Source organism: Stegodyphus dumicola, chromosome X1, assembly GCF_044657685.1.
Source record: "Stegodyphus dumicola isolate Sdum_Otavi_A_Nest chromosome X1, ASM4465768v1".
NCBI classification, from domain to species: domain Eukaryota; kingdom Metazoa; phylum Arthropoda; class Arachnida; order Araneae; family Eresidae; genus Stegodyphus; species Stegodyphus dumicola.
The window spans coordinates 14,199,710-14,217,234 of record NC_140780.1 but is presented as its reverse complement, the minus strand read 5'-3'; the positions used below and the strand labels follow the sequence as shown (position 1 = coordinate 14,217,234).

General features: G+C 32.4%; 1 protein-coding gene across 1 annotated transcript in view; it reads right to left on the bottom strand.

Annotated features, from left to right (window-relative positions):
• Nucleotides 1-17,525, bottom strand: part of LOC118203478 (uncharacterized) — a 102,142-nt gene that overhangs the window by 83,475 nt on the left and 1,142 nt on the right. The window contains exon 2 of the mRNA XM_085808313.1: nt 7,811-7,992. Within this exon, the coding sequence (XP_085664439.1) occupies nt 7,811-7,990 (180 nt within the window). The 5' untranslated portion in view covers nt 7,991-7,992. The remainder of the gene's footprint in view (nt 1-7,810; nt 7,993-17,525) is intronic.

The window sequence follows — 17,525 nt, the reverse complement described above, 5'->3', positions numbered from 1 at the left end:
ATGGGGTATTACCAAATATTAAAGAAGTAGCAAAAGGATTATTACATGAAATACTAATTGGTGTTGAAATTTGCTGTTTATTTGAAATTTAAATTTAAAAGATACTTATTCTTGAAAATATATTTGAACTGCATTATACTAAGTATACACTATGCTTCAATTTTAAAAAGAATATAATAATAATAAAGTCATTTACATTACCACTCACTTCTTTTCATCAAGTATTCTTGATTTTTTTTAATTTTCCTTTCATCATTTTTTGAATGCATATTATTTTGAACAACTTTAGTATAATTATTTATGCAAATATTTGAAATGGTGCTCATTATTTTTATAAATCTACTAAAAAAGGGAATTCCACATTTTTCAGAGATGATCAACAGATGGAAGGCAGATTAGTTTACTGTCATAAAGACAACTACAACAAGCAGCTGACTTAATATATAATGAATATGCAAGGATCAAAATGTCACTGCTATACCTCCTAGCCACTTTACTTTTATTGCACATCTTCGTTTGTTCCAAAATAAAACGTTCTGTTCCATAAGTAAGATCCTCAAGTGCTTTTTATTCAGTATGTACTTTATAGTTACATACTAATTCATAGTTCGATTTTTTTATGTCTTTCCTTTTGCATAATTATAAATGTTTTCAAATTCACTCTGTAAAGTAAGTTTATTTTATTTCCATTTAATATATTTTTTAATTCTTCCATTTCAACAGCTTCATCTAGAAAAACTGCTATATCCATACGAAGTGATACATACAGTACAAAGTCTTTAATCCAGACGTCTATAATCCGGACCTCAAAGCTACAAACTTTCTGCGCATGCGTAAGGTTTACACATGCACATAATACCTTTACGCATGTGCGTCTAATGTATAATGAACGGTATAAGCTAGGCTAAAATTATCCAATTATCTATTTCAGTTGATGTTGCAGATTGCGTTGTTCCTTAATCTTCTAATTGGATTCGGATTATTATTTTTTGCAGACTGTTAGCGCAATTTTATAAAAAGTAAGCTTGAACTTTCAATTATGTCAAAAAGAGTTTCCAATTCTGGAGCTGCCAAGGGATCTACAAAGTGAAAGCATGTCTCGATGTCCATCAAACAAAAAGTGGAATTGCTGCAAAAAATTGATAAAGGCATGAACAGAGAGGTTAGTGAAAACGAAAAAATTTCGATTGACAAGTTAGTCGGTATTCCCGGCACAGCAATTACATGACTTGAACAGCAGAACTTTGTAACTGAACAAGAAATTATGTCTGTTTATAAAATTAAAGAGAAAGTATTAGCACATAAAATGAAGCAACTTAAACCCATATCACACATCATTTGTTTCATACGAACAACTGTTTCGGACAATTTTTCTGCCTGGTTTACTATTGAAAGAAAGACACGCGACTTTTTCCTTCCTTTCCAAAAGATTTGCAAGTTGTTAGTTTTCAATCAATCAGCTATCAGCTTCAAATGCTATCAGCTTGTTTGTAATGGGGAACCAGTTTTCCCTGTGTTAACCCCCAAAGCGATCTATGATGGTTGGCTGTTGTGACAAGCAGAAATATTGTTCCAAACAATTGTTCTTCCAAAACAAACTGACATGTGATAGCAGCTTTAAACAACTTACATTGAAAGAAATGTTTAATGAAGTAAATAAATAAATATTAAGCTTTTTTTTTTTTGGTAAATTTTGATACCCTTTAGATCATAATTGCTCTTTATTTCATAAATTACGGTTTCATATTTTTAATTTTATAATTTCTGCATGCCATCTTACCAGATTTAAATTGATGATCTATAATCCGGAAAAACCCCTAATCCGGAATCGCCAAAGTCCCAACAAGTCCGGATTAAAGACTTTGTACTGTATATACTTTTCTCAACTTTAGGTTGTAGATTAAAACTGAGAAATAAAAAACTCCAGCAAATTTTATAGATTTATGTGAAATGATGCCTGGATCATCTGAAATGTTTAGGTTATTCAGTAATAAAGAAGAAAAATCCTCAAATGATGCAATTTTGCCCTTTCTCAAAAATTCATTAAAAATATGTTTTTTCGTATTGCCTCTCTGGGGTATTGGATTTTCAGATAAGTATTTTAAGCAGCCAGAAAAAATACATGGATTAGTATCTTTTTTAATTTAGGGTGCCCTCTACATATCTTAGTAACAGTACCTTCATTTGTTGGTAAATAATTGTACAAATGATATCATCTTTTTGAAAATGTTTCTCACACACAATGTCTTGGATATACTTGGAATAAACAATCACTTGGAATAAAATTTTTCTTTGGGATTTTTTTAATCCATAAATCCCCTTTTAATGTATCTTTTAGAAATCTGAATATTCACTGGTGCCATTGTAGTTGGATTTGTAGGCTGGAGTGCAACATCGTGCAAGCATGTTGAAGATATAACTTATTTTAGCTCTACAAAGTCCATCACTCAACTAATAAACAAATAAGTAAACTTAACTAGCAAACTGAACTTAAAAATGAAAATATCTTTAACTACTTTACTTAAATTACATTACTCAAATTTAGCAATAAAAAAAACACATGAATAATTAAGAAACACAGCACATAAACTAATGTAGAAATTCCCGACTTGCAGTGTCCACATTGCAGCGCGAAGGGAATTTTGCAGCTGACTGGGCTATCTAAATTCCCAAAGGTAATGGTTAAACTCCATACAGTCCAGGCCAGCTCGGAATAAACTGCAAGTCCCATACCATATTGTTTATACCATTTATGGAAAAACTGTGTCTCCATTTATCATATATTATTTAACATCCATAGAAAAAATACAGAAATAATATAGAATAATATTATTACAAATCTAATTTATTATGTCGTATTTTAAGCAATGTGGTATGTTAACGGATTCACGCATATTTTTTAAAAATGCGTAACAGAAAGCTCAAGAATAAAATAATAAAAAATCTTCAGGCTGTATTTAAATTACTTTCATAACAAAAATTGTGAAGTTTTATTGAAAATATTTACGTTTCATAATTGGTTGCTATAATTATGAAACATTTATCCTGTACAGTGAGAAATTACTCCAGCTTTTATGCTAACCATACCCAAATGGAATACTCTTTACATTACCAATTTCATCTTTCAAACACTAAAAGCTTCAGTCAATCCTCTAGGATACTCTGAGTATACATCTCGTCTACTTATACCTCTAGGACACTATAAGTAGGAATCACACAGATAGCTTCCATAAAAATAAGATTCCTACTTTAAAAAAAATATGAAATCTTTCCAATATTTTACTACTGTCCCCAACACACTACTTTGGCCTCTGCTTCAGCTAAACGGGAGGCACCTTAGTCGTCCTCACAGGTGTCAATCGGCTGGTCACTAGTCCTTGTGTCAGTGGCTTGGGGTCAAGCTCTCGGGAGTACCTGCTTTCGGGAAAGCCGACTGTGGGGCTTCAGTTTGCGTATAGGTCCGGCTAGCCCTAACACAGGAATCTGTGTTCCCTTGTTGGGCTCCATGGTGGGCGGGGCCGTCGGACCCGAATCTTTATTCTTTCACTATGGCTTCTCATATCTACTTAATAAAAGATTTCGAGGTAACTCTTGTCACTCAAGTCACTCCTGTAACTCAACCTAGTTCTGAAACTTCTACTGCTAAACCAGTCACTCAACCTAGTTCTGAAACTTCTACTGCTAAACCAGTCACTCAACCTAGTTCTGTCTCCTGTCCAGAGCCTGTATGTTGACTGTAATGAACCATCACTTTATCTGAGGCGTGAACAATTGTCCCTTTTGCAATATTTTAATATACTATCCCAACCTGAACATCCCAATAAGCTGTGCTTACTTGATGATGTGAGTAACGCGTTATTTGAAACACGTCCATCTTGTGTTCCTACCTTTCTTTTAAGAGTTCGCCCTGTCATTGAGGAACTTTCCCTCTCTGATATGCACCCCCAAGCAGTACAGAATTTTGAAATCCCACCTTGGGAAAATGCACGGATTCAGCTTCTTGATGTTTTTAAGTATCATATGAAGGCAAGCACTAACGAGATTATTTACAGACAACTCTTCGCTGAGCACAGGAACAAATATAGCAGTTATCTTCCAGTTTATACAGATGGGTCCAAGTCAAAAGATCATGTCGGGATGGCATTTGTAATTAAAGACCACATGGAGGGCAGACGCTTGCACAATCATTTCCCTGTCTTAACATCTGAACTAACTGCGATATATTATAGTCTTTTATACATCTCAAGGCTCTGCTACAAAAAGTTTATAATTTATACAGATTCGTATAGTGCTCTTAAATCATTAGAAGCCTTTCCTAATACTCAAAATCCAGTAATAGTGGATATTCTCAAAATACATATAAACTTAATGAATCGAGGATATGAAATCCTGTACTGCTGGGTTCCCGGGCATGTGAAAATAAAAGGGAATGAGCTGGCAGATATCACAGCCAAATGTGCTGTTGAACTGTCCAGTCGTCTCATCCCTTTTGCAGACATTTGTTGTGTTGTGAAACAAAAGAGAGGCAATTGCAGATGGCTCTGAATAAGATCCAAGAATGGTCAGACAAACAGGGATTTACTTTTTCGAAACAGAAAACTGTGTGCGTGCACTTTTGTAGGAAGCGAGGTCTCCATCCTGAACCTCAGTTATATCTAAATGGTACAATTATTCCAGTTGCGCCCGAAGTAAAATTTTTAGGAGTGACGTTCGACCAGAAATTGACTTTCCTTTCTCATGTTTTAAACCTGAGAAAGAAGTGTCTCAAAACACTAAATATTTTAAAAGTGTTGGCGAACACCTCCTGGGGTGCAGAGCATTGCTCCATGCTTCGCATTTACAGAGCGCTTATCCGCTTTAGACTGGACTATGGCTCAGCTGTTTACGGATCCACTCGCTCATCTGTTTTGTTAAAACTGGATCCTGTTCACCATCAGGGTTTGCGGATTTGTTCAGGAGCTTTCAGGACTTCTCCTGTGCAGAGCCTATATGTTGACTCTAACGAACCATCACTTTATCTGAGGCGTGAGCAATTGTCCCTTTTGCAATATTTTAATACTCTATCTCAACCTGAACATCCCAATAAGCTGTACTTACTCGATAATGAGTGTAACACATTATTTGAAACACGTCCATCCTGTGTTCCTACTTTCCCTTTAAGAGTTCGCCCTGTCATTGAGGAACTCTCCCTCTCTGATATGCATCCCCAAGCAGTACAGAATTTTGAAATTCCACCTTGGGAAAATCACGGATCCAGCTTCTTGATGTTTTTAAACATCACGTAAAGGCGAGGACTAACGAGATCGTTTACAGACAACTCTTCGCTGAGCACAGGCACAAATATAGCAGTTATCATCCGATATACACAGATGGATCAAAGTCAAATGATCATGTTGGGATGGCTTTTGTATTTCAAGATTATATTGAGAGCCGATGCCTGCACCATGCTTTCTCAGTCCTAACATCTGAACTAACTGCAATATATTACGGTCTTTTGCACATCTCAAAGCTCTGCCACAAAAAGTTCATAGTTTATACAGACTCGTATAGTGCTCTTAAATCCTTGGAAGCTTTCCCCAACACGCAGAATCCTGTGGTAGTGGATGTTCTCAAAATTCATAGAAATTTAACAATTCGAGAATATGAAGTTCTGTACTGCTGGGTCCCTGGACATGCAGGAATAAAGGGAAATGAGCTTGCAGACATCGCAGCCAAATATGCTGTTGAACCGTCCACTCCCCTTATTCCTTTTAGAGACATCTGCTGTGTTATCAAGGGGAAGATGCGGAAAAAATGGCAGCAAATTTGGGATGTTCAGCATCACAACAAGTTGAGAAACGTCAAGCCTAGAATTGAACATTGGGATTTTGCTGGAAATCGTAAGGAGGACGTTCTTTTGACTCGTCTCAGAATTGGTCACACTAGAGTCACACATAACTATCTTCTCAAAGCTGAAAATGAGCCTGTCTGTTCTAATTGTAATGTTTGTTTATCTGTTCGCCATATTTTAATTGAGTGTCCATGTTTTAATAGTCTTCGCCAGAAATATTTTAATAGCTGTGACTTACCTCTCGACCATTTAATCGGAAGAGAGGTCAATTGTAATTTATTTTATTATTTAAAAGAGACTGGCTTTTATTATCGAATGTAATTTGTTTTGAAGACTGTGTCTTGAATTTTAATGTGTGCTTTTAACTTGTGTTTATATGACTTCATCCTCTGGATTTGGTATATTTATCTACTTGTTTTTATTTATTGAATTTTAATGTCATCAATGGCAATCATCCCATCTTGTGTTTGGCGCGTCATAATCATCTCTGGTTTTTGCACCATAATCACTCACTCACTCCAATATTTTACCATGTTTAAGAAAACAATTTTCATTAATTTTGGGGAGAAATAAATGGACCATCCTAAACACTGTCGTTTGCTCATCAATAAATACAATATTCCAGTTTATTATGTCATATTGAGCCCAGTTACTATTACTACCATTCTACAATATGTAATGCTATGAAATAAAGGACAATTAAATGTAGTTTTAATGAATTACTTAGAACTAGCAACAAAATGTGTTAAATCAAGAGACAATACAATAAAGATACTAATACACAATGAAACACAAAAAGAATGTCCTCTTATCAATATCCAGATCTCAATAAAATGAATAAATGAACACTATTTTATATACAAAGCATAACAATGGAATTTTTTAAAGTATGTTTTATGTAAGAAAATATTTCTAGAAGAAAAATATCATATTCAACTTTGTTTCAAAGATATCTCTCTGATTCCTTCACCAATGATTTGGGAAAACACTAAATACTATGTTGTTTGTAATACATACCATCAGGAAAATTACTCACAAATATGATTTTTCTCTTTATATGCAACAAAGGATCCACCACCTGTTTCATTATCATCAGTTTATATATCAAAATCACTAGTCACATAATATGAAAACAGGTCAGTGAAACATCAGTCCACTGCTTCACAATATCCTTCTTCCTCACAGTTCTCTAAAACACCTGGTAAACTGGAAAAGACAGACTGAACCTAATTTCCCATGGTAATCCAAATTCGAATTTGGTAAATCAAGTACTGATAGATTTTTTTTTATGCCAGTTTATTTCACAAATATCTAACCACAGACTTCACATCAAGAACTTTGAGCATTATAATTTGAGATTTTATTTCCAAACTTTTCAATACTGACTAATTATTTTCCATATTCCACTTTAAATGGTCATGTTATTCTCACATCTAGAAGCTGTAGTTCACTTCTACAGTTTTTGCAGGGAAAAGCAACTCCTCTATCTTAGTATTTTAAGCAAGGCTAATTCCTACCCGCTTATGAATGGAGCTCATATGTAGTTCAAAGATGACTACTAAATTAGCTTATTTTTTCAGGTAAAATTCAATAAAAAAATTCAAAAATTTAGAACTCTTGCATATCTTGTTACAATTGGGATCAAATTGAAATCAAGATTTTTTTGCATAGCTCTTACTCAAAATGTGGGAGAACAAAAATTATTGAATTCAAGATAAGTAAAATTCAGATTCTATTGCACTTTTAATCTAGCTCAAAATTTAATTATTAGTTTAGATTTTTAAATAAATCATAAAATGTATAGACATGCATAATATTAATCAGGTACTTAAACATGCTTCTACATTAAATATCATCCCATATTTTCAGCCAGTTCAACATCACAATCAGTCAAATTCTCAGGTGTTAAAAACATTGACAAACTAACTATTTGTTAATTTCAACATATTGCTTTAGGAAGAAAATGTCCATCGGACTCACCAAAGGCTTCAGTTTTCTGCCTCGAACTTCTTTCCCAATTTTAGGTAGAGTATGATCAATACATACATTTGGAAAAACTTTTCTGTAAAAGTTTGCTTTTTTAACAGATTGCTTTGTAGTGCCTTTTGATGTAGCAGACAATAGTTTTGAGTCCAGGATGAAAGGGACAGTTTGCATCATCACTTCAAATTTTAAAATGAAGTTACTATGCAATTTTTATGATAAGCATTTATTTTAACACACAAAATTTAAAGTATGATAAATTCAATGAAAGAAATACATAAAATAATGATTGCTCTTCTCTCCCTCTTTCTTCACACTTTTTTTAAACAGATGATTTAAAACATTAAATTAAAAACAAATCTAGCTCATTCGGTCATTGGTTTTTGCGCCAAAAAACTCACTCACTCACTCACTCACTAGCTCATTCGGACATTAATTTTTCAACAATCTAAAAACTAAGAGGTTTCCAAATATCAGCATTTAACTTTCCATAAATAGATATAGGCACATAACCATTTTCCAATCTTGAATTTTCTTTTTTTCAAAATTTCATCAATCATCTACATTATTGGGTACTGTTCTGTTATCAGGGCTGAGTTCAGAAATATACGTATGTATGCATGTATGTGCTCATGTATGCATGCATGTATGTGTTCATGTATGCATGCTATATGTAAGTATGAATGCATGTGAGCATACATATACACATTTATGCATATACATATAAACACATGTTCATACATTTCTGAATCTGGTCTCGACGCTAGAACAGTATCCATTATTGTAACTAAAATGCAAAATTCTGCATCACTAATTAATTAATTATCATCTAACTGTTTTAGATGACAGATTACAATTTTCATTTTATCATACTATTTTTTAAGCGAATGACGGTTTTTCAATCCTGGAGCTTAGATTTACTTTCTACACATTATTTTTAACTTTACTTTTTATTTAAATATGGAACCCATCCTTATGAGCGATAAATTTCAAATGTATGAAACATAAAAAAGTACATAAAGTGACTATAAATTCAATGCTATGCTATATGTTTTGCATAGGCAGATCAAATATTGGTGTTTGAAATGTTCATATGCTTAAATAACTAAGAATCTGCTTCAACAGCTCTGACAGTGGCTTAATAGCTATGAATCTACTGATAAATTCAGGAAAGTGAAACCAAATCACCTCTTAAGTTCACTACATTTTAAACCACATGATTCTAATTCACATTTTCTTACAGAAATGAAAACTATAAATAGAAGCTGTAATGTCATAGCAATTGCTCCTCACTGGCAAGAATTTTCAAAGCTTGTTCAAAACAGTTCCTAAATTATGTTTTCTAGAATCACACACATGACACATAAATGCAGAACAACAAACATAGATAATCATACAGAATTTTAAGTTATTTTTTAATTTAAAATAGTGGTTACTGCAGTTGCCAATTAAATTGGAATAAATACTAACAACTAAAACTTAACTACACAGACTAACTATACAGTCTGCCAGTTAATAAATATGAGGAATAAATAAGCTGCATTTCTCTGGGAGTGGCTTCTCTTGGTAGGACAGCAAGTCAAATGTATATCTTTTCAAAAAAATATCCCAACTTGAAACAGACTACTATAAATTGAAGTATGTAAAGAGTTTTATCTATTTGGGATCTATTATTACTATTGATAACAGATTATCTCCTGAAATCCAGAATTGGCTATACCAGACAAATAAGACTTTCTGTGGGTTAAGCAATGTTTTTTAATCTAGATTTCTTTCAAGAAAAATGAAGGTTTTGATTTACAAAATGCTTGCTAGAGCTGCTTTGACATACACTTCTGAGATCTGAGCAATGACAAAACTGGAGGAAAATCGCATTGCAACTTTTGAAAGAAAAATTTTATGGAGTATTCTTGGCTGGAGTATGAATGAAAATAATATTTGGAGGAAGAAAGTTTTTAGGTTTGCGAGATATATAGACAACCTGCTGCCTTAAAATATGTAAAAAATTAACAAAATGAATTGGATGGAACATATTAGCTGAATGCAAAATGACAATCTTATTAAAAAAAATTACTGTTTTTGAAAGCCACTAGAAACTAAAAGAGGGGAAGACAGATTCAGTGGAGTCAGATTTTCTAACAAATGAGAGAAGCCGGAAATTGAAGATAACCAAAGAGGTATTAAGAAGAAATCTTCAAAGAAAGGCACTAGCCCGGGCTATCTGGCCACCTATGATGATAAGCTACATTTACAAAAATATAAGTTTGCTTTATACATTCATTCCTGGCTTGATACGAAAACCTAGCGAATATTTACTAAATGATTTCTGTAATTGATCTAGTTATATGGAGGTTCTAATCTTTCTTCTAAATTTACAATACAAAGTCTGAAGTCTGGATGTCCAGTATCCAAAATTTTCTAATATCCAGACCTATGGATCACAGCCAAAATAAATAAATAAGTAAAATAATCCAAAAAAAAACTTTAGAAAGTGTATGAATGGAGAATATAATAACAAAAGGAAGAAGTATGCCACAAATGCAATTTTTCTCCAAATTAACTGAGACTTCACCATGTCACCTTCAAATGCCTGGTGGCTAGTGAGTTGCAATATGGACCTGATGATGTACTGATATTGGGCAGGGCCAGCATTACATATTTTGTTGCCCCGGTTCAATCTCTGCACTCCTCTAAATTCTAAAATTTTTGCCATATCTAATTTTTGCAGCTCGGTGCTCCTCTAAATTCTAGAAATTTTGTTTCTACTAAATTCTGACATCCAGTACAGTCACTCCAGTTGCACCTCTTTTAGCATAGGTCCTACAGAAAGGTCAGTATTTTTTCATCTGACCTAAACAAAAAGGGAAGCCCTGATCTTGCCATGTCTACATGTCATTTTACAAGATTTAAACTAACAATCTAAAATTCAGAAATTTTCAAAATCCAGAATCAAAGTCCCAATGATTCCAGATCAGGGACTTTGTACTGCACTTCCTTTAATGTCATCAGAATGATTGTAAACATATGAATTTGTATCAATATACTGAAAACCTATTTCAATATTAATTTAGTTAGAATCATTTTGAATACAAAATAAAAAATTAATTGATTTAAGTCTCTTATAATAAGATTTTAACATATTGATCGAGTAAATTTGGGATCTTTCTTCCTTGGTAAGGTTGAAACGTAATTTGAATCAGACAATTTATTTTCAACTTTTGCAGGTCCTATCCAATAGATTGAAACTTCGCTTGATCTGGAAGTGGTCAAAATTGACGCATGATCACCTTTCTTAAATTCCCATTTCACAGCATTTTTTATAGTATGATTTACCCCTTTTGATCTGCTAGTCTTGCATTTTAACAACAGACAGTTCTTGACAGTTTTTTAGGCAATTCATAAATCTGAAAACATACTCAGTTACTAGCTGTTCCTCCTCCTCTACATCCTAATGTTCATACAACAATGACTCTAGCATATGTAAATACTTTCCACAGAATAATTCTGCAGGTGTAAAACCCCTGCTTTCATTCATCATAGTCCTTTGGGCCAAAAAAGCAGAAAATAACACTTGCTCCCATAATAAACCAGCCTTCAGACATAAAACTCATGATATTCTTTTCATATTAAAGTGAAATATCTCTACCAGACTGGCTGCAGATGGTGTAATGAACTATGTTTAAATTTAATACCACAATGCTAAAAGAATTTAAATTGCTTATTCCTCGGTCATACTGGATTTCTCTTCTCTGTCCCAGCATGCTCTCTTGTTCCCTTTCAAATCCAATCCATATTCTTTTTTCTCCCCATCAAGCCTTACTGAAGTGAAATTTCCCAACAGAGTTTTCATAAGTTCTTTGTAGGCTTTGTTACTTGCAACGAGCTGCCTTAGATCCATTATCCTAAGCTCGAAACCGACCTTTTTCGCCTTATTCTTCAGCCAAAATTTTAAGATCCTCTTTTTTTGGCTTTTGCTATGAATTTCATGATACAATTGAAATATAACAACATCTAGTGATAAAAAAAAATAATAAATTCCCAAATATCAAAAGAAAAATTTAATCCTTATCCTTCCCCAACTTCGCTTGATCTGGTTTAATTAATTTAAATCAAAATAGCAAGACAATTCACTCTATCATATATCTACTATGCATTCTATTATAAATGATTTAAACTTGAGGATTTCTGATGATACAATAACATTCAGCGTATAAAAAATTTTTACCTTTTGATGTATGCATTCGGAGATAAAATTTTTTTTATTCTCAGAAATATCAAAACAAATCCATTTAACAACATGATACTCAGAAATTCTAATTTTTTTCTCTAAATGCATTCAATTGCAAATTATAAACATCTCATAATTTCACATCAAAATAAACTGTTTAAACTCAGTAACACAAAATTTTGGTAACTTTACTGCTTAACACATGTGAGGGCAACTTAGTACTGACATGTCAAAATACAAGCTAAAATTCAAAATTATAGTAATTCTTTGCTTTCACACATTCCATCTACATGAACTTTTAACTGCTGTAGAAAATAATATTAGCAGTGTAGATATAAAAAGAACTTCTCTTAATACAAGTTCACATTCCAAAAATTTAATCTTGTATTATTCAAAACACAAAATAAAATGTAACACTTTTTATTTTTATTTTCAACCTTAACAGAACGGTAATAAAGCAAACTACAAACAATTATGTGAACCCTATCTAATTACAGAGTAACTTAAAATAATTTATTGCATCAACAAAAAAAAAAAAATCCAAAGCTGCTCAATCCGCTAGATGTTGAAGACTTGAACTCTAATAGGTTGACACTTAGAACATAAAAAGATTTAGTTCCTGCTTGCCCTTTACAAGAGCTAATTAACGCCAATCTTTATAGAGCAACAGTTTTAGGAACTTGAGTAATTCTGCAATAAATTTTTAGGTTTCAATAAACAGCATTAAGGAACTTGAGGGGGGGTTGCTTTAGAAGATAGTTATGAAATTTTAATGTCATATTTTTAAAAGTGTCAGGTAAAAATTTTGTTGATAAAAGAGTTTGTTGTGATATTAGTTTAAAACAGTAATTTTCAACCACTGTGCAGGGGCCTGCGAAATTCTTAAAATGTACCACCAAATTTTAAGAATGTACATAGTAAAATTTACAATGGGTTTAATCCTAGTATATGGTACATATCAGAATTGTCGAAATTCGGTTTTTAAGACCGAATAAGTGTGGCATTAATAAGCATTAATAATAAAAGACATTAATTTTGCTTTCTAATAATTGAGATTTAATTTCAAAATATTCAGAAGAATCAATAAATTCATTTTGGATTAACATTAGACGCAATTATCCCAAGTTGGCCAAAAAAGGTTTAAAAATATTATTACAGTTTTCAACATCTTGTTTGTGTGAATTCGGATTTTCAATATTAACATAAAAAAGGAGAAAGAAAGATCAAGACTATTAAATGTAGAAGACTATATAAGTCATTCTCATTTTTATGATCAAATATAAATGAAATTATCAAAAACATCAAGCTCAAATTTCTCATTAAGAGAATTTTATTATTAACTTGTAATTAATCCCTTAATAAAAGTATTGCTGTTTTTGTAGTACATATTATTTTATTTTACATTCAAAATTTGTATCATAAACTATTTATATTATAAGTAATGTATATGTATTAACAACTTTTAAACTTATCTTTTTCTTTTCGGTGCCACCAAATTTTGAAATCGTAAAAAGTGTGCTGCGACAAAACAAAGTTGAGAATCACTGGTTCAAAACATAATTCTTGGCAGTAAACAAATACAAATAAAAATATGATGGTTTAAAGCTTGTAAGGTAACTCATTTTTAAACCTTTCACAGGCAGTATATAAAAGAATTTAAACTGTGGGAAAATTTTGCACGAACAGCAACTTATGCACCCTAAGAACACAAAATTGAGGCTTATAAAAAATCTAGAGTGAAATCCTGAATTTTGAGGGTCTGGTATATATTTATACCACTGCCCCTTTAAGACATATTTACCTCCCTTCCCCCCCCCCAATGTAGCTGCCAATTCTTAATTTTTGTTCTTTAATCCTCTGAGGGGCAGTATATAAAATAATTTAAATTGTGGTAAAATTTTGCATGAATTATAACTTATGGACCCTAAGGACACAAAATTGAGACTTGAAAAACATCTAGAGCAAAATCCTGAATTTTGAGAGCCAGCACATATTTTATACCGACGCCCCTCTAAGACATTTTTTTCTCAAGTAGCTGCCAATTGTTAATTTTTGTTTTTAAAATTAATTTTGCTTTTGATATGCTTTACTTTTGATGTGCGTCTGTAGAGATGGGTGCTTGAATATAGTTATGTAAGTCTGAAGACAAAAACTTTTAAAATTCGCTAGAAATTTAAAATTTTAATTATGTACTTTGATGATGCAACCCAGTGGAATATACTTATGTAAAATATGGGTAGAAAGCTTTTGAGCTCGATTTAAATTCAATATTATTATTTTATAAAAAAAATTAGCAAATATAACGCTGCATGCTTAAGCCGTATCGTGCTATAATTGAACTAGTATAATATTACAATGAGATATAACTCAGGCGAAAAATAAAAAAAATTGAAAAATGAAACACTATGACTCAGCTGAGAAAGAATGTTGCAATTTTGAAGTTATATTTTATGCTTTAGATAATATGTAAAAAAAGACCATGCTATAATACCAAGAATTGCCCCCCCCACACACACACACTTTAGATTATTGAGGACTGTAAGGGACCCTATTTAATTTTTTGTAAATATAGGTTGTAATATATCTTTTTGTTCATGAAGAAACACCGTTAAACAATTTTATCATTTGATACACCTCGAAACTCTTATTTCGATTTTTCAACCCCTTTGGCCTCCTAGGGGCTCCTTTTCAACTTTTGGATAAATTTTGGTTTGCATCTGAAATGGGCCTTAGAAATATTTTCCCTCCTTTCACCAACTGTGAAAATTTATTTCGAAAACAACCTATTTGTATCCTAATCCAGAGGGGAAATTTCTCTTGCATTCCTTAGTCTTTTATCTGAAATTAACAAAGATGATATCCTAAAGAATAAAAGCATGCTTTCAAATCAACCGTTTTTGTGATTACACTAAGAGACCTAAGAGACCCACACTAAGAAATGCGGGAAATAGGACCTTAAGTGCATTCCTATTTCCTGCATTTGTAAGTGTGCTTTCCTTCTGTGGAATGTTATTACAGCCCAACTGCAGACAGCATGATCAAATTAGCCATCAATCACCTCATTTCATTTTCGCTGCATTCTATGGTTTGGGAACAAGAAGCGACGGATGTCCTTCAGGGCTAGGTTTAATCCTAGTATCCGGTGCACAAAGGATTTGGCTACTTTATGATGAGCAGTAAACGGGTCATTTTGGTGTTGGCGATAATTTTCAAACTCGTGCCAAGGCTGCACAATATACTAGCATTTTACCCAGGGCTAACATGCCACAATTAACCCCTACAATTCTGTAAAGTTTTGACCCCAGATGACAATTTCTTTCTCTTGGGAAAGGGTGAAGTGCTGAAATTAAAATTTTAGTTAAACGGAGACGAATGAAACTCGAGTATAAGACTTTAAAATAATATATTTAAATATAAAATGACCATCAGGCAACACTGCAAAGATATGTTCAAATAGGATTTTGCCTTCATCCAGGCATCTACAAACGAATTACAAAACAGACTGAATAAAATACTATCAGTTTCAAGGGTGATCAGCCATAGATCTCCATTTTTCACGAAAAAAATTTTTTTTTGCAAAGATGGTATGGGTGACAACCATTTTATATTGAAAGCAATGAACACAGGAAAGCAAAAATTAACACAGCATCTATTAATGAAGAGTAAAAAGCTAAGGTATTAATATTTTGAAAGCTTTAGGAAGAATTGGATTAGAATTAATATCATTAATTTTTTTTAATAAATGTGAAAACTTCAAGGAAATACAATTCACTAACTGAAGATGCTTTATGGATAATTTTTGTAGCATTTGAATCAAAACTGAGATTAAGTCCCCATTACTACCTATGAAAGTTTTGTTCATTTCCTTTTTTTTCAAAGAAAAGATTCATGATCTTTGATGTAAAATTTTAATGGTGTATGTCAAATCATATTAACAAAATACGCTATCAATTTTCTGTACACTTAAATCAGAGATGGGATCTGGTAATAAATTTTACTCATAGGTGAGAAAATAACCTGACAGCTGAACTTCTAGAGATCTGAGCAATTATACAATGGACAAATGGATGAAATGAAATGTTAACAAGATTATTATGATTATTTCTAATAACGGAATGTCTTTCTTGATACTAAAACAACATATACATGTACATTAAAGGCTTTATCAATGACCATGCAAGAAGAAAATTGTCTGTCAATGGCAAATGGTTTTAGATAATTGAGTGCATGAGAAAGATTCAGAAGAACAAACTTTCAGAGCACGATATACAAAAGAATAAAAAGATGCCTCTTTTTTTTGCTTACCAGGTTGACATACAGTGTCTCACGAAAGTGATGGGACACTTGTGCTTTACAAAAGAAAACTGTAGTAAAATAAATTAAAAAAACATGTAAAAATTTTTTTGTGTGTTTCATACTTAAATTTAGTAACAATTATTACATAACATACATTTTTTCAAAATATTAAAATATTAATTTAATAAAAATACAATTGTTTAGAACGGAGCAAAAAATGGCTCACATAAGTGATGGGACACTTACTTTTCCATCAAATATTTATCTAAAAATTTTACTTTTTAAAAGGTTTTAATATCTTATTGGATTTCCTTTTACTTTTAAAACATGATTTAATCTTCTTGGGATGGATTCGACTAATTTTTTTGCGATTTCTGGAGTGATTTTACCTCATTCTTCTTGAAGCACCGATTTTAATTGTTGTTTTGAAGAAATGGTGTGTTTGCAAATTCTTGATTCCAATTCTTTTCTCTATGGGATTTAAGTCTGGAGATTGAGGTGGTGTTTTTATTATTTCAGGGCAGTTAAACAGCAGCCAGAGTCTAACGTTCAAAGCAGTGTGCTTGGGGTCATTTTCCTGGTAGAATTCAAAATCGTTATGAAGGTTCAATTTTCGTGCTAAAGATTTCAAATTTTGATTTAAAATGTTAATATACTTGTACTGATCCATTATACTGTCAATAAAAACAAGATTACCAACTCCAACGGATGACATACACCCCCATACCATAACTTCTCCTCCACCATGTTTTACTGTTGGCACCAAGTTCTGTTTGCGAAATTCTTCCCTGGGTTTTCTCCACACCAAGATTCTACAGTCAGAACCAAATATATTAAATTTACTCTCACCAGCAAATATAACTTCATTCCAGTAATCAGAATTCTTATTTATGTTGGATTTTACGAAAGCCAGTCTGAGTTTTCTATTCTTTTCACTTATGAAGAATTTTTTCCTGGCTGCTCTACCGTGATATCCAGCAGATCGAATTACTCTTCTAATAGTCTCAGGATTAACAATTACTCTATATAATGCTTGTAAATCAGCAGCAACTTTAGGAGCACTCATTCTTGGATTTTTTTTTAATATTTAGAACGATAATTCGCTTTATTCCATTAGATAGCTTTTGATGGTCGGCCAGGTCTTCTTTTATCCTGAATCATATGATTCATTTTATATCGTTTAATGAT